This window comes from Ptychodera flava, chromosome 5 (assembly GCF_041260155.1).
Source record: "Ptychodera flava strain L36383 chromosome 5, AS_Pfla_20210202, whole genome shotgun sequence".
Lineage (NCBI taxonomy): Eukaryota > Metazoa > Hemichordata > Enteropneusta > Ptychoderidae > Ptychodera > Ptychodera flava.
The window spans coordinates 22,755,724-22,780,455 of NC_091932.1; the positions used below are offsets into that span (position 1 = coordinate 22,755,724).

General features: G+C 37.8%; 1 protein-coding gene across 1 annotated transcript in view; it reads left to right on the forward strand.

Annotated features, from left to right (window-relative positions):
• The first annotated feature begins 10,870 nt into the window (after positions 1–10,870).
• LOC139133281 (phe13-bombesin receptor-like) overlaps positions 10,871–24,732 on the forward strand; it is a 29,326-nt gene continuing 15,464 nt past the window's right edge. Inside the window, exon 1 of the mRNA XM_070699808.1 lies at positions 10,871–11,292. Coding sequence (XP_070555909.1) covers positions 11,151–11,292 — 142 coding nt within the window. The 5' untranslated portion in view covers positions 10,871–11,150. The remainder of the gene's footprint in view (positions 11,293–24,732) is intronic.

The window sequence follows — 24,732 nt, forward strand, 5'->3', positions numbered from 1 at the left end:
GGAAACTGGGCATAGTTGTCATATAAACGTTTATGAAGGAACAATTACAGTTTATCATGAATCAATACAAATAACATTGCCAATCTTAACCCCTGGCGCGACACCAAGGGCTGAGCCCTATATAATATTAGCAATATGATTAGAGTAACGAAAAACTGAACAGTATGCAAATATTGTCCCAATTAGATACAAATTTGTGTTTGGTTCGCTATTCACATAGACTTTAAAACCGTCGCGCTGATATAAGTCATAGTATACACTAGCCAACAATCTGACATCCACGGTCCCAATGTTCGATCGCACAAGATTTAAAACATTCAGAGAGAGAGAGAGAGAGAGAGAGAGAGAGAGAGAGAGAGAGAGATATCAAATTTGTTTGCGGCTTGCGGTGACGCCACTAAAAACGATAGCGTGTAAGTAAGAAATTTGGAGCTTACACCGTCGTCAAGTCGGCATTCTGTAGTCTTCTCAACCATCTTTGAGAGATATTCGATCGATTGCTGGCACGCTGATAATCGTTTGACATTTATGGCTAGCCATACGACTCTGAAACGCAGGCGGATGTGCGGAGAGCTAGTATTTCCACAAAAGAAAATAAGCCGACATTTTTAAGTCCCTCGTGTATTCAAATATCATCACGCATCGATGCTTTTCCTGCGATATCGCTTAGGTTAGGTGTTTTATTTTTCGACATTCAGCAATTCAATACAGTGGTTGAAAAAACGTAGACACTTTTACTCAGCTTTATACCATGCATAAAGGTGAATAATTTAGATGAGCCATTATACTCCTTTATGCACCAGCATAAAGGTGTAAACAATAGGAACACTTGTCACCTCCGCCACACACCTTTATGCGGGTTCATAAAGACGTTTGCAACAGAAGAACAACTTTATGCAAAATTATGCAGTTGCATAAAAGGGTTTAAATCTGTCTTTTGGTCCTGTGAAGCCACGATGAAAAAAAAATCGTCTGTAAAACTTTTGATTCGACAGCGATAATCCTTTTCTCTCAACATTCTGTATTCACGTAAAAAAGTGCGTTTTTTACTCAACTTTTCAAATCCTCAATTTCTGCATGTCGTTAATAGATTACATGTAGCAGTGTTCTCAAGTCAGCCACCCATGCAATCGTACAATTTCTTTCCGCTAGCCCCTCCCCACTTCAGCTTTAACGTTTACTTCTATTTTTGCTATACACATCGATGTTTCATTCAAACGATGATATATACTTATGATGTTTTACAAATTCAATGTGAAATCATTAAAAGAGTCACTAATAACGGTGATTTTCCCAAAAGTACTCAAAGCTCTTTTCAATGTTGCCAGAAATTTCCCTAAGATTGATTTTGGCTTCTTCGCGAGAGTAACGCTTTAAGGAAATTATCATAGAGTAAAGTGACTTTCAACATGAATTTCTCGTACTACTCAAATCACCCGGTGACATTAAATGTTTGTAGCATTTTTTGTATTATTAAAACCAGCAATCGGGAAGATTGCGCATATTCTCGAAGATTAAAAACAAACTATGTGAGAAATTTCGTTCGGCGTCTGATCGTCGGGTGATATTTATAAATTGTTAGATGTCACATCGAGCATCACGTGATTCTTGATCTGCTGAACTGCGACGTGGTGAAATATCTGCATGACATGATTTGTAAAGCTCGATGGTGGCTTGGAGTTCGCAAAACTCATGCAGCAATTACCTGGTTAATCCGGCTGACTAAACACAGCGCATTAGCTTTCTTGATTTAAGGCTATGGGGTCGGTTATCTCTAATCACGTGAAAAGATGGACGGGTTTGACAGGGAGGAAACAACGTGATGCCAGCAATCAAAGTTCAGAGTAAAACCACAGTGCATATCTATGTGTGAATTAGCTTGAGAGAGAGAGACAGACAGACAGACAGACAGACAGACAGACAGACACGCAGAAACAGCAAGACACGGACAAACAGACGGGCAGACAGACGGACGCACAGACAGATGTAGACGTACCACAAATAGAGACAGATAAACAGGCAGAAAGACAGACAGACGGCTGGATGGACAGACAGACATACCACAAATAGAGACAGACAGGCAAGCAAAATCGGACGCATAACTTGAGAATGGTACAGATAGATATGTGAATCATGCAAAGCGTGGCAGCTAGATTTTATCCGCCCTGATACAGAAAAATATTGCAATAAAAGGTTCATCGACATGCCAGTATGCAGATTAAGGATATACACTTTCACTGAAATCTTCTCAATCTAGCTATGTCGGCCCTTGAGACAATCCTAACATAGCGAAGTGTAATGTTATGTTTTTACTTCCAGCATAGACCGGAAAAAAATCTACCAGCGCGACAATATTCGTCATAGGTCGGATCGATGCATAGGTACAAATACAGACACACGGCCTATTCTCGAGGTTAAAGTAGCTCGAATATTAAACGACGAGTCGGAAAAATGTTCTTACTTGACAGAAGGAAACCAGGTTGTTTATAATGCAACTAATGCTAGACGTGTTTTTAATCTTGCAGTATTAGGCATACTGTATTTTTATCTCATTCAACCTGATCAATTTTACGATGCTGTCGAGTGCCGAAGCTGCCAATAACCCTTTACAACCATGTGTAATGTGATCAACATATACGCATCAGATGCACGATGATCATGCTTATCTTGCATACAACACAGCGTAAACGTGTTAACGACGATGGAAAAGTAGCTCGCAAATTTTCTGACGTGTTATTTAAAGCTACATAGGCCTCGGGACAATAGCAATAGGGTGACAGGAGAGTGAAAGAAACTATTTTTGTCCAAAAGTGAATGACTCGTTCTTTAACATAAGTTGGAAAATTGTAAACCCGTAAGTTGGATGGTCACGCATGGGATGTGACGGTAATTTGTTTTACATTGAAAGCCGATGTAACTTGCCACCTTTCATTTTATGCTCTGGAATATCATATTGTATAAATGAAATGGGAATTACTATAAACATGTATGTAAATATGTATGTATGTATGTATGTATGTATGTATGTATCTATGTATCTATGTATGTATGTATCTATGTATCTATGTATGTATGTATGTATGTATGTATGTATGTATGTATGTATGTATGTATGTATGTACGTACGTACGTACGTACGTACGTACGTACGTATGTATGTATGTATGTATGTATGTATGTATGTATGTATGTATGTATGTATGTATGTATGTATGTATGTATGTATGTATGTATGTATGTATGTATGTATGTATGTATGTATGTATGTATGTATCTATGTATGTATCTATGTATGTATCTATGTATCTATGTATCTATGAATCTATGTATCTATGTATCTATGTATCTATGAATCTATGTATCTATGTATCTATGTATGTATGTATGTATGTATGTATGTATGTATGTATGTATGTATGTATCTATGTATGTATGTATCTATATATGTATCTATGTATGTATGTATGTATGTATCTATGTATGTATCTATGTATCTATGTATCTATGTATGTATCTATCAATGTATGTATCTATCTATCTATCTATCTATCTATCTATCTATCTATCTATCTATCTATCTATCTATCTATCTATCTATCTATCTATCTATCTATCTATCTAACTATCTATTTGTCTGTGTATTGAATTCATTTCCGCGATAGGTAAAACTCTTTACATATTAAGTACAGTAACATACAGAATAGCATACATGAGTGCATGATAGATTAAACCTAATATGTGAAGAAGAATAGTTTTCAATGTGGAAAATAATTGATACACATAGGGGTTTATCGTGTATCTACGCCTCAAACAAAAATCCTTTATGTGATCAGCCGGGTTACTTCAAGCATTAGGCAGTTCGGAGTAAACCTAATTATTGACCCGTACTCTCATATTACAGTATAATCCTGCAAAATAAGATCTTTCTCTATCGATATAATGATAGCAAAAGTACAACAAATGGGCTCACGTATCGACCCTTTTTTCATTTCAGTAACTTTTATCGATGCGCTCTTCAGTGAAGACAGGGGATATTTAATCTAATCTGTTTTATAACAGACTGAAGACGACAGTTTCACTGATGTATACCACATTCCAAGTTACCCTACGGTTAACTAGGAAGTTGAAAGAAAGTTGCATTGCAGTCATTTACACTTGCGCCATCCTAATGATTTGTGCTCCGTTCGAACGGATAAGTAAATCGATGTTCCCGTACAAGTTTGAAGCACCAAGTTTTTTGAGAGGCATTGAAAACCGTTGTAGGTTTGACTCGACATTATATATAGAGGTTAAAACTCTCTCACCGGTGCTTGGTTGTTGAGCCGCATGGTTTACTCATCGTGAGAATATCATTACGCCTTTACCACTGCGGAACATCATATATTGGAGAGCCAAGACAAGTTAACAGAGTTTCCTATGCGTGGATTATATATCACACAAACATTTTTTTTATTTAGACGTCATTTCATGAATATTGGTCAATTGACTCGGTACTAGATGATTTAAAAAATGGGACACTCTTCTTAAGACAACAGAGCGTTAATAAGTACTTTCTAGATGTACGTATAAGGGAACATAAATTTTATCATAACTATAGACTCAGTCAGTTAGTTATTTGTTGATGCTGCTGATGATTAGTCATTGGTAAATTTACAAGGGAAAATACTATTTTTGGTTCCGGGACTAATACCATTTCAGTGTAAGTAATGGGCAACCATTGAAGAATTTATCAATTTTATTCTTCAATTTATTGATTCAGAAGAATTTATTTATTTCACCTCTCTTGCAAACTGTTAAATCAAGGTGACACCAGAGAAAGACTTGTCTCGACATTCAAACGCTTTTTGGCAGGTATCACAAGCTGGTAAATAAATACGATATCTCTCTTCGACAAATGATCGCCGATGGCATCAGTGACATTTGGCCTTAGTTGGTGACCACTACCTATTTGACTTACAGATTGATATATGGCGGGGGCCACATGTAGGGCAGGATGCGCTTACCATTTTCGAAATACCTGACATCACTTCTTGGTCTTTTGGCCAGAAGTCCATATATCTTTCTTTCATGATTTTTACTTTGTTGTGTGTACCGGTGCGTTACTCTCTGTTCTGCGCTGTTCTGTGTCCGTATAGCTAGTGTATTATGAATTTCGACCTAGGGGTTTCGGATTATGGATTGGTATGATTGCGATTACTTTACATACATTTACATGTCTACCTGGAGGTGATTTCAGTTCCAGGACTACAAACTACAAATGCTCACGGCCTCTTAAAATTCCTAAGCAAGACAACATTGATAATCCTGAAAAACTGACAGCAGCAGAAGAAGTCAATACACCCGTGGCCACTTTAGTGTTGATTAAGCCTGTCTGGAGCAAGCAGAAATTCTGTTTGTATAAACGAAACAAAGTGGCGGTCGATGTAATAAATGTAAGGTTCACTATCGGCACCCCACTGTTAGGATTGAGATAACGTTCTACTAAAATGTCTCGCCTGCCCAATTCAAATCGATCACAACACTGCACTGTAGACACGCTGTAAGTCTGCACTCCGACAATGAACATCAATAGCAACGGTCGTGAATATCATACGGCAGCTTGATTGTTCAAAATATAAGACATTGTGGTGGCAATTTGGCATCCAGCGAGGTACCACAAGGAGCTACAAAAAATAAGCAAGCGACCGTTTTAAGATAAGCGTGGAGGGAGCCAGAAAAGTTTGGTAGAGATATACATGTATCAGGACAGGTTCCCTTCAACCGGAATGAGAAAAGTGTCGTTCATATGGTTATACACATGTGAATACATGTACATGTAAAATGCTACCCCGACTGTACTTTACTCTTACCTTTTCTCTCGTACCAAGTGAAATTGGAATACGTTTATTCACGGTTTGTAGGAAAGAAACATGGCTTAGTGCAAGTGAATGTTTATTTCGAAAGTTTTGCAGTCAAGACGGGCGATGTCTGTAATTTAATTGCTAACATTTTATCAGTGGCATTTTCTCAATTCCCGCGTCTGAACAAAGTCTGAACACGACACTTGCGATACACGCTGTAGTATCGTTGGTATTCATTCAATGCAATATTGAAATCGACACAAAATGTGTGATGTTCTGTAACACTGACTGCATTTGAAACACATGAGTTTTACCTAAAACAAATACTGATAGGGCAAATGCTGTGGTCAACATCATTTGTATACAGTGTATTTTATAATCACTCCCTAATTTCAGGCTAATCGGCGTGTCCACGGGGTACCGATAGTAGGATCATTATCACCACTGATACAGGGTAAAGTAACCGTTTTATCACCCTTCTGCAGACAGAATTTCTGCTTGCACCAGACAGGCTTGATCAACACTAAAGTGCCACGGGTGTAAATCAATTTCATTTAATGTAGGTCACACCAGGCCAGAACTCATGTATCAGTTATTAGTAAGCCTTAAGACAAAAAATGGCACGTACATTATTTGAGGCTCAACGGATGTTACATTATTTTGCGGATAAATTCTGTCCATTTAATCAAATTTTGTATGGTTCACATTGCTCCTGCGAGTTGAACGATACAAGCTTGTGTCCGTGGGAACGGGAAATAGATGTTGGCTTTAAAACATGGCAACCAAAGCATAGCGAGGACAAGAATAAACCAAGCGAAACTTAGTAAGAAAACAAGATGACTAGGATCTTTGATAAGGCTTCAAGAAAGTCATAAAGGCGCTAATAAGCACCTATTCATACCCTGCTTCCGCCAACAGAGCTTTGCTTTTCTGTTGAAAAAAAATAACAAAGAGGGGGGGTTGCAGTCTCTTCGCAAATACGACTGAGGAAGAATGCTAAACTCCGCTAATGATTTGGCTTTAAGAAAAGACTTGCCTCGCATCCAGAAGAAGGCTTTATTCCTTTGATGGTTCGGATACATCCATCACATACAGAGAAAAGGTCAGCCTGTTGACACTGCCGTGTACCGTCATCGACTTCTTATCAGCGAGGGGATATTCTAATCCACCGCTGACTTTGTGGATGAAAGCCCAAGCAATGGATGACTTGGTCCTTTGGAGAATCGAGGAACGTAATTTTGCATTCGGCTGCACAAAAGGTCTTCTTCGGTCACAGCCATCAATGCTTCCAGGTGAAGTTAAAATGAATCGGCACAAAGTTATCTCAATCTGTAATCCGTGAAAGAAGGGGATAGCTGAATGTTTGCTCTCAGAATTGTTCCACGAAGATGAGCCTTGAGCTGTTGTTGATACTTCGCCTGCATTGCCCATCACTCTCTGAAAGTCGAAAATCTTTTTTGACGTTATTGCAAAGACAAATTGTTTTTCACCCTGACAATATTGCAAACTTTTTTTTTAGTGTTTTCCCAATATCAATTCTGCTCGTCTACCAATCGCCGTAAGCATATATGCACTCTGCGGTAGCCGAGACTAGTACACCAGGAATAATTATGGCCGGATACCGTCATAGTCTTTGCAAGATATTTCATTGTATTGGAAAGTCAATTGTTTACGAATTCGAATGTTTTACGAAAGAGAACTGGCTGTTGAGTACGGACCAGATAACGTGTGCAATGTTATATGGTGCTACTGACCCGGGGATTATATTGCGACAGTGTTTACATTTGCATAAATCACACTGCATATACACTGTATACGGGCGCCATTTGTCGCTTTGGTCTCGCGCTTTTAGGCCTAAAAAAGACACCATGGCACCAGTTTTCAATATTTACGAGAAATGATCGGTTTAAAACTTTACGAAAGATTTTCATTAGTATCACTCTAAAAGCACAATGAAGTACGGTCAATAGAAATATAGAATCAGTAATCAGATACAATGGTGTCGCTGGTTATTTATTGAATTTTTAATGCCTGCCATTTTTATTATACGTGGAATATAAGTAAGGCGTCAATATTTAATCTGAATTCTAAATCCGTCTTAGGCTGAGTTGCAACTGTGTTCATCCAATGCAGTCGGCACAGCTACAGTCTGTTGTCTGTACTCTCATTTTAATGGTAAGCTGTTAACAAGAAATGACTGTCAGCTATTGGAACTTGAGAAACTGTCAGGGTCTCTTTCCACTCACAGGCAGATGGTGATCTTCTCGGGTTTTTGGCGGAGCACACTAGCATGAGAGAAACAAAGCGACCACGAGATCTGCTTAGCAAAACCTGCCACAGGCTTCAAACCTCATGTTTCATTCCGAGCACTTATCTGCCGTAATTGGAAAAAGTTGAATCTCAGCCTATAACAAGATGCGTACAGAAAATTGCATGGCGGTCCTTCGACGTTGGCCAGCAGCCTAGGCGATGGAAGGCTCGCACAATTTAGCAATCTCGGCACATCCTGTCTGCGTCGCCAACATGTTTAACTTAACCTTAAGGGTCATTAAACGAAACGGTTGACTCAAGCACACAGGATATTTACATTCCTTCATTTCCGCACCAGAAAATTGAAACAACTCTAAAAGGTTCTTTCAAACACAGAATATTAACCGATGGTTCTAGCCACCAAAGTGTTATCTTTTCGACCTGCTCCACTAAAAGGAGATATTTCAGATTAGAAGAAACGACCAGCGAAGAGCTTTTGATTGAAGACTGGCGAGTGGGTGAGCGAGAAAACCGCGTGTATTTAATATACAATATTTTACCGATTTCCCATTTCGAATACGTTCAAAAAAAACCATTAGATACAGGGTGGCACTTCTCTGGAAATAATCGAAAGTATCTTTCACATCTACATGATCTGTAAAGAAGAAGATTGTCACAACTTGGGGAAGTGTTTTTACATTCTCTTGAAACACGATAAATTAGCAGTAAGCCCTTGTGTTTATATATCTACAAAACACACACTCTTCATTTAGTTAGAGACTTATACTGTTCTTTGCCTGTGCAGTGAGAACGTTTGCCCTGGAAAGATATTGCACTTACTTTCCCTCTCTGTCTCTCTTTTGCTCCTCAAAGATATATATTGATATGTCTCTTTCAAGCATATTACATATATATATACACACACACATCACACACACACACACACACATATATATATATATATATATATATATATATATATATATATATATATATATATATATATATATATATATATATATATATATATATATATACAAACATACATACTATAAACTTTTGAAATCTTCACGGTGAAAAACAGTGCTCAATACTTGTATGGCAGAGCGATTTACGGTAAAGATAGATAGAAGTAGAAACAGGACCCAGGCGTTACTCAGAGTTTCACGCTACATGTGTCGTCTGATGATCGCTACAGAGGACACATGTAGCGAGAAACTCTGAGTGACGCCTAAGACGCCTAAAAATGCAATTACTCCTGCCGTTCCATTACAACTTGATTATAATATAAGAAACAATACTTAATTCAAATGAAAAGGAATGAAATAACAGACAAATATTTCTATTAAACAGTTAATATCACTTAATATGTTGAATTATTAATTCATAGCCCAGTGTGTTGACGCGCACGAAAAGCAGAAATTAAAACCGGGAAGAATCTAATAATGTTTAGGGTTGAAACGAGGGTATACATACCTTTTACTTGTATGAACGTCAAATTACTTTGAATTCAGCTGTGGAGCGGCAGGGAGGGACTTCAATTGAATTGCCGACATGGTAAAGTGGGGTCAACTTCATTTATCGATTGAATTTTATCGGAAGAGTAACTTTATAATGATATCAGCGAGAATGTAAAATACAGTGGTACCACTGCTCTTGAATCACTAAATGTGGGGTTAATTGACCATGCAACGCATGCGCTCTGGTATCAGCAGGCGTTTGAATGAGTAGAGCGAATAATTACCTTGACTGCATTTGTTGTCAGCAGAAATGTTGAATGTCCTCAGAGTGTTAAACTGACGGATGTCACCATCGTTGCGCCGGAGTCGCCCATTAGTATTGCAATAGGAGAATCAAGGGTCGCTGGCATTGAATACATCTCCCCTGATATATATAGTATCACTGGTGCGTCGAAATTACCCTGTCTCAATTCTCTCCTATATCGTATTTTCTAAAGTTTACAAACAGCCATGAGAATCAAATAGCAACTCCCAGCTATTCATCTGTGTCGCGGTCCCATGGTACCTCACAGAAAAAATGAACAATATCCACCTAGAATATCATATGCATAGCAATCATTACGCCACAGTTCTTCCACAGTGATAAACAATGTGATGAATGACCTTAGATGACCTTTCAAGATCAGGAGGCGCAAGCCTTGTTTTTCTAATATAAGATTTAGATGTTCTATTAAATAAGACCATAAAATCAACAAGCAAAGTGTACTTTGTCGGCACCAAATACTATCCCTTTGCTAATCATTTATAGATATATGTTGTTTGCATTTAAAATCTTGGGGTAAGTTTTGCAATAAGTTGTAATGTTTATTTAATCTGTTTATTTATTTATTTATTTATTTATTTATTTATTTATTTATCTATCTATTTATTTATTTATTTATTTATGTATTTATTTATTTATTTATTTATTTGAAGAACTACTCTTTCTCAGAAAATTAGCAGCATTACATGCAAACGCCAGCTTGTTACTCAACTCGTTTGAAATGGAGGAAAAACATTTCAGTGTGTGCTTGATTAGACCCTGGATGTCAGCACGCCGTGAATTAGCAGTACCAGATCCACTCAATCATTCACACTTAGTTTACCGTAAACCTAATATCGATCTTCTATGATTGGATACTTTGCTTAGTTCTACACACAAAGTCAACGCACGTTCTTATTCTATTTCTAATCGACGTTACCCAATCTATAATGGAATGATCCAATAAGACAATAGCCCATGGGAGTAAGGTATAAATCTACGCTGTAATACTGACTCTACTCACAGCAAAGAGATTCCGTCGACGGCGCCGTAGTTGCTGAATGTACGCAGGAGGGATAGGAAGAAGAAATCTGTTTCGATATTGTCATCTGAAAGCTAACCAGCATAGTGGCGAGACCCTTCTTATCGTTTTAACGAGAACAGCGCCGCTTGACGGACAACATTTTCCTTTCTGGTCGCAGATCTAGGATATCTTAAGTTATAAAGTGTTGGCACCGACCATACGTTCTCTTCACTCTGTTGCTTGAACGGATAAGGGGAAAGAAAAGCTAATCCACGATGGCGGAGCTCGACCCTGATGCGTATCCAGACGACGACAGCTCATGGCCGATAGACGGCACGGATGATGGTTACTCTCCGAGCGCCAAAACAGTTTCCGTAGTTCTGTTGTATCTCGTCATATTCGTGATCGGAGTGGCGGGTAGGTAAACCTCCCTTTTATCCTTACTGTCGTTTTGCAAAACAGTACGCTAGTCAAATCCATGATAGAAGTACAAACTGAAAGGCACTCTTAAATAAAGCTTTACTTTAGCCATCGGTACCACCCAGACCATGTTATTGCTGATATGAGATATGTTATCGTCGGAGAAGTATTAATTTAATTCGACGGTAGGATAGCTGTTGCAAAAATCATCCAATAAAAGCTTGATATACAGGTGTGTTTGAAATTATATCAGTATTTGATGAACAGATTAATATTACAGGAATATGTTTTCTCTTGGGCGATGGAAGGAAATTTACAATACAGCGATACAACGGAAATCAATTTGGCTTGTCATATAGGATATATTTCCAAATACTCGATCTTAGCCTCGCTCCTAGATATTAACTTGAAAGCGCAAAACCTCGGTACTTTGGCTAAAACAAACCCATTTTTTCTAGAATCGACAAACCCGTGCTTACGGTATAACGTCTTTCCCGATCACAGGTATTGATTTAAACCATCCTTTTTCTCGAGATGGCATTTTGCTCAAAACATATGCTGGAATCACACGAGTAATTTTTATTTCGCCATGTTGGCAGACCATAAAAACTGCCGAGAAGCGCATTTAAATTTTATGACTGATTCACCAACGCTCTAGGGAGAAAATGTATATTTTTCCAATTTGCGGCGTGAAGGTTGTGTGAAAGAGCAACATTTACTTTTTAGAATTAGTCCCCTGGAGAAACAGTCAATTACATAAATATGGGTCTCTTAAAAGTCAGTACATATATGATTTAACAGTATATCATGTAAATATTTGAATAACATTAATTGCAAATGACATTTTAGAAAGTATTTGGGTCATACAGCTCAGGCCTTTTCTTTGACAGTTTTCGATGATATTTCCTTCATATTGTTTACCTATTCTTAACGGTTACTGCAAATCTACAATGGAGACTTCCAGTCACAGGTTGTGCTCACCTGCAAGAGATCTACGCACATTTACCAACAGAGCATATCTAATGCTTGTTAATAAGAGATTGATTTTTGTCAAAGGCAAAACATTTATAATACCCTAATGCTTGTTAATAAGATTGATATTGTTATAGGCAAAATAATTGCAAGACCCTTGCTTGTCGAGAATAAATTTGCTTAATTTTGGGCACTTCGTCTTTTCTGAAACAAGAACGGCATGATATGAGGGGCAATGTAATTATGTCATCTTGTGGTTGTTTAGTATTCTTATACTGTCATCGAAGTCTTAGTCCCTGAACAATGAACACTTTTAATTGTACTCAAGTATGAATTAAAATACATAATTTTCAATGGGAGCCAAGCACATCTTGAGCAAGTATTCTTCGTATTCTTTATCCCCATATGACTTGTGTATAAATGTTTACAAGCACACTGATTTGAGAGACATTTGGAAACTTAAGTTTTTGCAATATTTGAATGAGTGAATTGCCACTGATTATTGCGGAACCGACAGGACGATTTACGCTTGTTTACGTGCATGGGGATTTGGTACGATCAGAGATTACTCCGAGAAATGTGCGCACATGAATATTTACTCACGAAGCTGCTCACGTTAAAATAATCCACCATGATTTATAATACCTAGTTCCCTGTCAACTTAGTATTATTTAAAATGTCTATTTATTGATGAAATATAATTTTTTACGGTATGACTTTGCGTTATCTTCCCCCTGGGTTGATTCAGGGTATTGCTATGAGATTTCTTCAAAAGTCTTTAAATATTCCATAGCAAGATATGTTATCTTCATGAAAGCTAAGGTATAAGCGGATGAAAGAGTAGCTTTATTACAAAAGAGATATATTATAAGAACTACCCACTGGTTTGCGTCTTAATGGACGTAGGAAAACCTCTTCCCCCTGGCTCAAATTAATGGCATAAGTAAAGTTTTGACATGTACGGACCATATTTAAGTAAATGCCGAACTTTCGTGAAAAGAGAAGCTGTAACATTTATCAATACTAATCTCGCTTTAGAAAGTCAAGAAAATCATTTTTGTAACGCAATATATATATATATATATATATATATAATAAAATGAAACATTTTATTATTAAGTTTGCATATGCATAATCAATGAAACTCATTTTATATCTTTGGAAACCCTTCAAAACAATAGTGTCATGTTGTATCCAGAATGCCATAGGGGTTTTTCTGCATCTTTGGTTTGAAGGTACCCGCGTTGAATTCAACGAATGTTTGGAATAATTCCATTTCGAAAACTTAATTGATTAAAAAATAAAACTTGGCATCCGCGTTCTTGAAAAGGCGCTGTCGAGTAATTGTAGATTGGGTACACAGTGATACGCATGGGTATGTCTGTAATAGAAAAGATTGTACACTTTTCTCGATGAACTGAGGAAGCTCAATTTATTCAGAAGCTATTGATGGAAACCAAAATTACAAAGTAATTACCACTAATTACCGAAGTCAGCCCTGTCATAGAATCACGCTATCACTAGGTAGAATCCCAACGTCAAACATCGACTGAATACAACGTATACAGCAATTGATTAACTAAGTAGAAGTTGATGGTCCCTACGGAAGACAAGCCACAGCTGAATGTTCTAATCTCGAATCATCAATTAAATTCCATTTCCCTTGTGGTCTTCGCACTTTCCCGATAAGTGTCGTAAACAGCCCTTTTACGATAATGACATAATTAGTTTTTTTACACTGTAATCAGTGAAGTCAGAATTTCTATGTCGCTGCGTCTATGAATCCCGTGTCCAAATAATTTGTCACCGTTAAAATGGCGCCACGTCTTCTTGTTATACGAGTCCTTTTGACAGGTGTGTGATCATTATTCGCACCAGAAGGGGAAAAAATCCACGGGCAACATTAGCAGCTGCGACTGCGGGACACAGAGAGTAATCTAATCCGCTTAAATTCAGATCTCATTTCAGCGACAAAAATCTGCCCAGATTACGAGCTTTTTGCGTCTAATTGTATCAAATTTTGACATTTGTCGAATTTCCTCTGGTATCAGCGGAAAGCCAGACGTAATTGGGAAGTGCATCTGCTGTCGGCATTATGAAAAAAGGGGGTTAATAAAATATTACTTTAAGGAAAGCAAATTATACAAGAGGCAAAGTGTACAACAATTATTCCTACTTCGAAGAGTTATATATCGTTATTAGTTTTTTTCAGGATTAATGCCAAGAGTTATGAAATTGAATTCACAGGCCGTCATTATCTTTGTTTCAGTCAAGAAAACAGTCCCTACGACAAGATCCAATGAAATCCGTGAAAACAATTTCAGCTTTTACCATAATATAGACTTTGCAAGATTGAAAAGCACTGCAAGGTTTTTGTATTTGTGCCAAGAGTGGAAGCTTATATGTCAATGGAGATCGGTTTTTTCAGTTATGCGAATAATAAAAGTATGTGTGCAAGTGTGCTTCGTTTTTGTTGTTTTTTTCCCCAGAAAATATGCATGCATTTATGTATGTATGTATGTATGTATGTATGTATGTATGTATGTATGTATGTATGTATGTATGTATGTATGTATGTATGTATGTATGTATGTATGTATGTATGTATGTATGTATGTATGTATGTATGTATGTATGTATGTATGTATGTATGTATGTATGTATGTATGTATGTATGTATGTATGTATGTTTGTATGTATGTATGTATGTATGTATGTATGTATGTGTGTATGTGTGTGTATGTATGTATGTATGTATGTATGTGTGTATGTATGTATGTATGTATGTATGTATGTATGTATGTATGTATGTATGTATGTATGTATGTATGTATGTATGTATGTATGTATGTATGTGTGCATGTGTGTATGTATGTATGTATGTATGTATGTATGTATGTATGTATGTATGTATGTATGTATGTATGTAATATATGTATGAAATGTATCTTAAAAAGTAAAAATCACAACATTGCAAGACACACGGCAGACGCGTGTTCTTGGTTGTTTCACTGAAGGAGTTCGGCCTCCAAGTGGAGATGTGACTCAACAAATAAAACAAAATCTCAAGGGGTCGTTGTCTGCGTCAAGAGACACACATCGATCACGCCGCCTATGCAGCAGTGTAAGTAAATGAACGAAAAGTGAACTTCCGTAATGAAAATAAATGGCATTTACCAGACGTTCTCATTTGGAATCACTTACAGCGATATTCAATCACTTACAGTTTGCACATACCAAAGTCTACTGACTTTATCGCACCTACACCACAATGCGATACGAGTGTTCGTAGTTTTCATTACTGTGTCGATTGGCTGATTGATAGGTAAAGCCCCCTGCTGGGTATTTGCTGGTATATCTAGACACCAGTCGTGGGCGAAATTGACGTCGACATTTTTCTCTCCGCATTATGATTGATAACGAAGGATGAGAGACGTGTCGTAAATATGAATGATTCTGTCTGTGTGAATGGTAAGATGTTGGCCGATACCAAAGTCCATGATTAGTTTTGAATTGCTGTTGAATATTCGCACCTTTGGTGTCCCACAACTTCTTCTCTCATTAAACGTGATTTCTAAGATGGAAGACAAAACGTCTTGATGAGTAAGACGTCTAGACGTGATCAATGTAAAAGAAGATGCCTCTTCCAGAAACATCCGTTGATGAATTTCAACGTAGATCAGACGGCTATAGTTTCGAAGCCACACTCTCACTGCGTATTGGGCACTCGTACGTCAAATCTAAAGACTCGAGAGCATTTGCTATAATGTAAAACTGCTAGAAGAACATGCAGAAATACGCTCAGACCAACAGTCATTGAAATTTGACATGAAGCACTTTAATGACGACTTGGCCACCTGCATTCTCAAAGAACTGTTATGTTGTCAGTCGCCATGACATTTGAAATGAGCGCGTAGAAACCCTTTACAACAACTTACAATACTAAACGTCCTTCTTAGAATCGCCTCACAACTTCTACATCTAAACTCAAACTGACGACCGAAATACGTGTAATCATTAACATGTCATTAATGATAAAGTTAGTTCTTCTCTGAGATGTCTCTATTCACACGTCTACACAATGGACAAGGATAACATGCAGAAGATGTCATTTCTTGTTTGGCAGTATGTAGTGAAAATACAATGAATGACATTCTTTTTCAGAAAGGTAGTCGCACCGACTAAAAATCAAAATCATCTCTGTCTCTTCATTTTGTGGAAAACACTTTCACCCGAAATGCAAACGAAAATCAAGTATGACGTAAGGCTGAAGAAATAGTATGGGTAAGACAGCTAGGCAGACAGACAAACAAACAAACAAACAAACAAAAAGATAGATAGGTGAACAGATAAAGTGATGGATTTAGGCAGACAGGCAAGTGGATAGATGGACGGGTGGGCAGATAGATTCACCGATAGCTTGTTGACAATGGTGCTTAAATGCTGAAGTAAGACTTTTACTTACATTTTATCAGTACCGATATCGGTCAGAGACAGCATGCAACGATAGTGACTTTGTGTTTATGCACTACAGAGCGTAGATGTGAAATACAGCTCTTTGAATGAACTATATTTCGTGTAGCGGTAACATAAATTGGCAATGCAGAGGGTTTTATTTTCAATTAGAAATCACTTCTGCCATCTTGTTTCCAACTAGTCCATCCCGACGCAGTACTTTTCACCGTCACATTGTGTATTTAAGCACAGAGAAACATAAACAGAGTCGCAACGCTTGCATGCCTTTTGTTCCATGGTCGTCTCGGTAGACTATTGGCTTTTCATATTAAAATGAGCTTCAAAGGTGTTAAACTTTTTGGAGGCTTTGTTTGTGGTTGATAATTACACGAGATTATGCGAAAAATACGACGAGATGGCACCGTACTGCCAGTCGCGTAGCAACCATAGTTACTTTGTGAGCTCTCAGGCCAGAAACACTGCTTCACGCCAATCAAAACATAACACGCCAGCAGTTTCATAAACATGTCCTTCCTTGACGCACGTGTAAAGACGGTATGTCTGACCGTAAACCATTGAGTAAAACCAGACAGTATCGATAAAAGACTTTCAAATTTGGTTCAAACACACTCATTATATATTCATAAAAATATAAGAGGAATTTTTAAAACGGTAAAAATCACTTTCCTGAAGCTCAAAACACTCCCGTTTTCGCCAGCACGTCAATTCCGCTCAGCACCACACGACAACAACTACACAAACTTTGCCGAACATACTTTCGCTAAACGATTGGCGAAAAACCGAAGGATGCATGGTCGACACTCTTCGGAAATGAGAGGCGAGAGCAACCTGAGGCGAGGCGAACATGGATGGGTTACGTAACCGCTTCACGCCTTGAACAATACGCGTTGCGACTCTGTCCATGTTTCTCTGTGATTTAAGGTAGAACGCGCCTCGGGGACAGATATTCGGACTCTCAGACTTTTACAATCTTTTTCTGATATAACACTTATGGGCATTCATTTTAAAGCTCTTGGTGTAAGAAAACTTTTCATTGGCTTAGTTTTTCGAAATTCGAAAATTTTATTTTTCTCTATAGAGTTAACACAAGGATGGCGGCCATAATTTCAAATATATATAATCTCGGGTTATTTGTTTCTCTAGTACCAAAATTTGCATGGCGACCCTCGATTTTTAATCTTGATTTTGAAAGAGAATGGATGAAATTTTCCTTGAGGAAAGTTTGAGCAACAGTTTAAGTCTTTCACTTTTGAGGCGCTTACTATCTTAAGATTATATTTAGTATCTTCACTTTCGTAACAAAGACTATGATTTAGACAATTGCACGCCTAATCAAACTTGAGGAATATCACTGGATAATTTAAAACATTGATGGTTCAAGTGAAGATATGTCAACTTTAAAGATGTGGTCTGGTAGCCAACTCTTAAATTTATGATTGCAAATTTCAAAATTCAATTCTTGACCATTTCAAACAATGGCCATATGCGTCACCATGTCCATATAAAGAACAAGTCCCCTTTAAATTAAGACAGTCAGGGAATCACTCTCCAGTTGCTCTACGAGAAGCCGTCGTTGGTACTGAAAGATAGAGTGCAAAAGGGGTCATGATACTTAAAGGACCTTAGCAATCACCTCGTTAAATACCCCGATGTACTTATTTACGCATCCTGCCCGCAAAAAATATTGACCTCCGTATGCACAGATTTTACATTAACAAACTGTGCTGACATAAACAGTGTTATCTCCTAAAGGAGACAACTGCTTGGCCTGCTGTCTATTTTTTTCTAAAAGATGTTTACCATCTCAGGTGTGAACTAAGTCTTAGCTCAATGATACTGTTACACGATCCATATGCATGTGTGACTATTGGGATGTTATCGTCGTGGGAGGGCGTGAAAAGCTTGCATTTAGTGGCACTGAGTTGGCATTACAGGTAAAGCAGCCAAAGTGACGAGTCAAAAGTGTGTAAGATATACCTGTTCTTGCAAAACTATCAATCAAAATACAACTCGATTTTTCTTATACTTTTAGTCTGTCCCTATCGCAAAATCTTACTACATGTTCTAATGGTGTCTTCTGATCGCCATATACGGACTTAGCGTGCAAAGGAATACACGCTGACCAATCACAGTAAGCTGCCATATCGGTTACCCAGAGCTCTTTTCGCGCCCACCTGACCCTAAAAGATAGCAAGGCAATTAGGCCTCCAGAACTGTTTTGACAAAGTCAGCCTCCGAATAACATGGAGAGTTGCATGAGAAAGCGCTTCACCCAAACTTTAAAGAATGCTCTACACGATTGCCATTACAACATGGTAGAATCAAGAAAGTTAAAATTCGTAAGAGAGTAGGTCAGACAGTCAGTTCACCTTGCATTTCAAAAGTCGGTGAATTTAAGGAAGTTTGTTTCCATAGTATCAAATTTTGCACTGTGACCCCGATTTTCCTTCTGTATTTTGAATGAGAATGGTTGAAAGTTTTCGCGAGTAAAGACTGAACCAAAAAAATTAGCCTTTCGATAGCGAGGCGCGAACTTCTCACAAAACTGCGTCATATTTGCACACGTCTCTCTGAAGACTCTGTTGTCACCGAAGAAACTGGCCGTGTCGAATACAACACGTCAATCAAGTACGAATTCAATCAACGCTTGTCCCACCCGACTGTATTTTACAAACGGCTTGGACTCCAATAATACTTCATCACGTTTCCTATTCGTGTATTGAAGTGATGTGTTGACCATCGAGGCTGGAATTAGTGGGCCCGTTGATGAGGTCCTAGGCGGCGAAATATTGTCACCGCTTTTTGTACATACTAGTACTAATATCACACGTTACTGTTCTAGTAGCATAGCCTGTGCGATTTATACCATTCTCTATGGGGAAATATCGTATTTAAACAGTAATTGCGCCTAAATATCGGTAAATGACAGAGTCGAGCACACCAAAACAATATGGCGTCCGATCGTCACCCATGAATCCCCTCGATGAGACCTCGCATTCTATCCTCATCACGTGATGAGAAATCACTACCGTTAATAAAGCGAGCATTTGTAATTCCAAGGGCTTTTAAGGAGGGCGACCTCAATTACTATGGTTAATTAAGGCAGCTGTCAGTTGAAAAGGGACAGGTTTATCTGTGTGCGATTTCTATGATTGAAATCAATTTGCACGCAATCAGTCTATTTCCCATGTTGCGTGTTATTTAGTACTTTCGCAACTTCAATTTTCTACTTAATATTATTTACAGAAATGAAATGTAAATTTGAAAGTTTGAGTTCTGTTCTTCGAGACAGGTCGGCTTAAGCAGTAAAAGTTTGTATATGAACAGGTGTCGGTTGGCTCGGTTTCATGTAATATAAGGAACATCTTACTGATTTCGTTACATACCACATGAAAACCCGCGCTTAACTGGGTCCCTCGGAGAAGGCTTTTACAGCAGCAGCGGGTGCGTCTAAGGTTTCACTGTTCTCATACCATATCCCAATTTTTTACGAAATTTGATGCAATTACTATCCGCGCAAAATATGTCTTCATTGTGCGGAGTCTGTAAATAGAGTAGATAAAAGCCTGTCATTACACCGGGGGAGATGCGTTTCCGCACCGGTGTGTAATTTCCCACGGATCTTGCTTTGGCGGCGTTGCATCTCAAACGAACATCGCAAATCCGGAGGGAAAAGATCCTTTTAAAAGATGGTGCAGTCGAGTTTCAGATTTTATGCTGCCTCACCTCAGTATGTCAGAAATGAAACTAGATAACTCTGTAAGATCACATTGCTTTCAGGTTTCTAGAACTAGAAATGGTACCAACACTACCATTGAAAAGATTATTTGTTTCTTGTTCTACGAGTAAATTTGCCAGATATTTTTTTTTTTGATTCACGGGGCTTTGCCACTGATGATAATGTTGGCGCAAGTCTGGAAGTTCCCAGTAAAATAGATTCGGTGTTAATATTTACAGCGTAGAAGACATTTACATGTAAATAATAAGCTATATAAAGACTACATAGACGCGATCATACACATGCCCAGAATATTTCTTTCGATTCTGTTACCCAAAATCTAAGTCTAAGTAGCTCCATTTATGAAATAATTAGAATTACATCAGTTCGGAGGCTGTAAATCTCTACTGCCAAGTAAATGCAACTGATATCAGAGCAAATAATTGGTAGATGCCTTCTTTCTGGTTTGTTATATCGGGGAAAACTTTTACGCGATTTATTCATGAACACTACAAATCCGTCTCCGAGGATGACATTTCTTGGGGTGAGAAAGAATTCGCGCGGTGTTTTCAAAATCGAGTCCTGCAGTGCCGATCAAAAACAACGGCTTCCAGCCAGAGCTAATCGTTCATATTTAGACGATATTAAAGACGACTTCCATGGCGGATGCAATCGTCCTGAAAATTCGCATTCTTACTAAAACACCGCAGGGCAGCGCCTGGATTTTCTCTTGCCCCATCTAGGTATATTAAATTTCAGATATTTTCAAGAAATGTCCTGATCAATGCAAGCTTAAATTTCAAACTAATCTTGCTCGGTCGCCGAGTTTCTCAGCAAAAGCAGGACAGCTGAAATAAAGTCAGTTTGCATAGAGAGTGTATGAAATCTCGTGTAAGTTAACAGAGACCTCCATTTAGATACGTTTCCGCCGATAAGTTACTGGTAGGTGCTCTGTGTCTTGCTAACTGCCCTGTACCGTATCTGCTTTCAGAAAATAAGTCAAAGGCGAAATTAATGATATACCTCCTTTTAACCAAACAAGTGGCCTTAGGCCATTTAAAGAAAATTCTTTGTTTGCCGTCCTTGGATTTTTAAAAAACCTACCAGCCAGCCAGGGAAAAAACAAACACAGACAAAAAACACAAGTGTATTAACATACGCTCATTTTTTATTTGGATTCTTTTGGAAAAATAATATTTTTATTTGTAATAGTGTTAACATCGTGTTTCTTTTCGGGACTTTCTCTGAAAACCTATCAGCACGCGGACTGCAAACAAAGAATTTTATTTAAAGCGCCTTAGCATGTTTAACACAAACTCATTTGGAAGAACAATGTTACATTGTTACGTTGGAAATAGAAAACGAATCTGGTTCTGTTAGCGAAAGCTAGTGGTGTTTGTTCACAAAGCGTTCGATTGTTCAAATTAACGCATCGTAAGTCATCGCTCAGAGTGACATGACTTACTCTTTTATCGGCCCATGCGTGATAAAAATGTTCACCTGCTGGTATTTTGTTCCAAACAGCACATGTGCTGCATTCGATGAGTTTCATGGATAAATTACAGAAAAAAATTATTTGGTTTCAATCATTGATGTTATTTTTTTAATTTATTACGTGACACACAGTAATCTCTGATGGAATTCCACAGGTCTTATCGCTGTTGTAACAAATCTTGTGAATAATTAGGTGAATTTTAAAGATACCCCCGATAGAAATTGTATGGAGAATACAGAAAAAATATTTCGTAATATTTCACGATTCGATTATCCTGTCCACTACATTTTGATGATTTTTGAGATACCTGTTTTATTTTTCTGTACTTAAATTTTGACAGTTTGAAATTCTTACTTGTCGTAGGCAATTTGCCAAGTATCGATACAGCGACCACAAGGTCCCAATAATTGATAATTTAACTATTTCATGTATCTCTCATTAACTTGATACCCTAAACGTTTTGAGCACGAAGCTTCCTTGAGGACATTCATAATGAACGACGCGACTTATGTACACAGTCAACTTCATCCATTTAAAGATTGGAAAACGATGGCCCACATCCTTTCGCTTCCGGTGAGATAATGTGAAAACTCCAGCTGTAATTGAAAGGGGTCGGAAGTCTCGCGGGAAGATGATCACTCAACGAGAGCAATTACCGACTCTTGCAGTCGTTGATACAAGTGGTTACTATTTTAGCACTTCCTGATTGAGCTGTGCGTTCCTCGCCATACGGGTTCGATGAATGCAAACTTTTCCAACCGATGAATACGCGCGAAAAAAACTTTCACACAGGTGCAATCAATCAAGTCGAACCATTAACCCATCGACATTTTGGTAGTGCCGAGTGCAAGTCTCGGAGCTTTGCGCACTATATTTTTGTCGCGTTAACGAGGTGGTGCGGACCTGCCCGCACGAGGAGTGAGCAATTCTTGAAATGACGAGTGACTTCACTTTTTCCCTAATTCGCTGTCAATGATGTTTGTTCTCTCGATCGAAGACGGCGTTGCCTAGGTAATCGATATAATCGCTCAATCATGGAAACCGCCGTGCATCAATCTGGCTGCTAATTCACTCCAGACCTCGAAACATGAGCGTGGGTGAATATAAATGAAGCTTGAGTGTCTGGCATCCAATTTGAAAGTGATAATCGTAGTTGCGGTTAAACCGTCAGGGAAGAATTGTTATTCACCGTGTTCAGCAAATTTAGAACACTTGTGCTACAGCAACAGCTACGTAACCGTAAAAGATAAGTGATAAAAAGTTCGCACGGTAGCTGCAATATGGAGGGTACTGTACAGGAATTGTAGTTGGCGTCAAAATTCATCAAATCACAATGACCTCGATAATGCCAGCGATAGGAGCATTCTTTAAAGTTTTTAAGTTATAGACAGCCGCTAACAAATGGTCAAAAATGGCCATATTGACTATCTTGACACAAATTAGCGTCCGCCTAAATACTGATGTTTTTTTCCGTATCCCAGCAGCAGGTGAGCATTTTACAATCGGAGTATTTACCTGTAATCAATTCAAAATTTGCATAATCCAATAATGACGCAAAAAAAACTTCCGGCTATTTGTCAATTATCATTGTCCATAATTATTGAATCATCAGATGATGGCTTTGACGTGATTAAGATTTGCCATATTCATCAATCAACCAATCAAAGGCATTTATTTTGATGAATTTGGTCCTTTGTCAAACCTCAGGAAACATTAAACTCATGTGATGATATTAATCGATTCCATCGTCACAATTGTATTCGGGAATCTCGATGCCTAAAAGAAAACTAACATTATTTTTCAGTTGAAAACTTATTTTCCGTTGTATATCCATCATATGGGGACGTTGAGAGATGATTAGTGTTTGAGTGGACGTCTAAAGTTAAAACAAGAAAAAAAGAAATAAAGTGAGTCGGATATCAGTGAAATGCATCAAGGACACCATCTGCGAACTGAAAAGTAACTTTTTATTGAGTTAAGCTGCGATAAAGACACATCCCAGTGAATGATAAACATACCAATCAGATACTTCAATGGCCTCGCATTTCAAGACAATAAAAATGACAAGGCGATCAAGCCTTCTCATAAATTTCACTCGGTGCGGTCAATATTTATTTACGATGTACCGGTACGGCGCGCCAATGTTACAAAAATATTTATCGATTCAGTGCAAAAATAAACTGTCTTTCTCAATTGAAATAAAAATTCGGTCTCATTAGGAAGGAAAAAGTAAGAAAAGTATAATTAAAAAACAAAAGACAGAAATGTCATTTAATACTTCATTTTAACTTGAGAAAAAATCTTTTAAGCGTAATTAGGAAATAAACAATTTTCAACGATTTGAAAAAGTCATACATCCATACTTATCGACATATATACCGTATAATAGTTCGCGAAAAGGTGCAATGAGTGCTGATTTTACAAAAAGAAAAAAGAAAAATATGTTACACAGTGATACGTCCACAAAATTCACAAGAAAATCACTAAAAATCACTACTACCACTCGGAAAAAATAGTACAAAAAATAAAACGTGAACCACATACAGAAAATAATTGTAAAAGAATCAGACAAAAAAAGCCATGCATACATAAAATTATTATGTACTAAGAAAATAAAAAGCACTACGTCTCATAATAAACGTATTATAGATAATCAAAAATATAATATGAATCACCAGCCGCTTTGACAGTAAAGAGAGAAAATCGGTGAAAAAATTCGGCAGTGATGGCTCTAGACAAAAGTGGATCTCATCTACAAAAAAATAAAATAAAATAA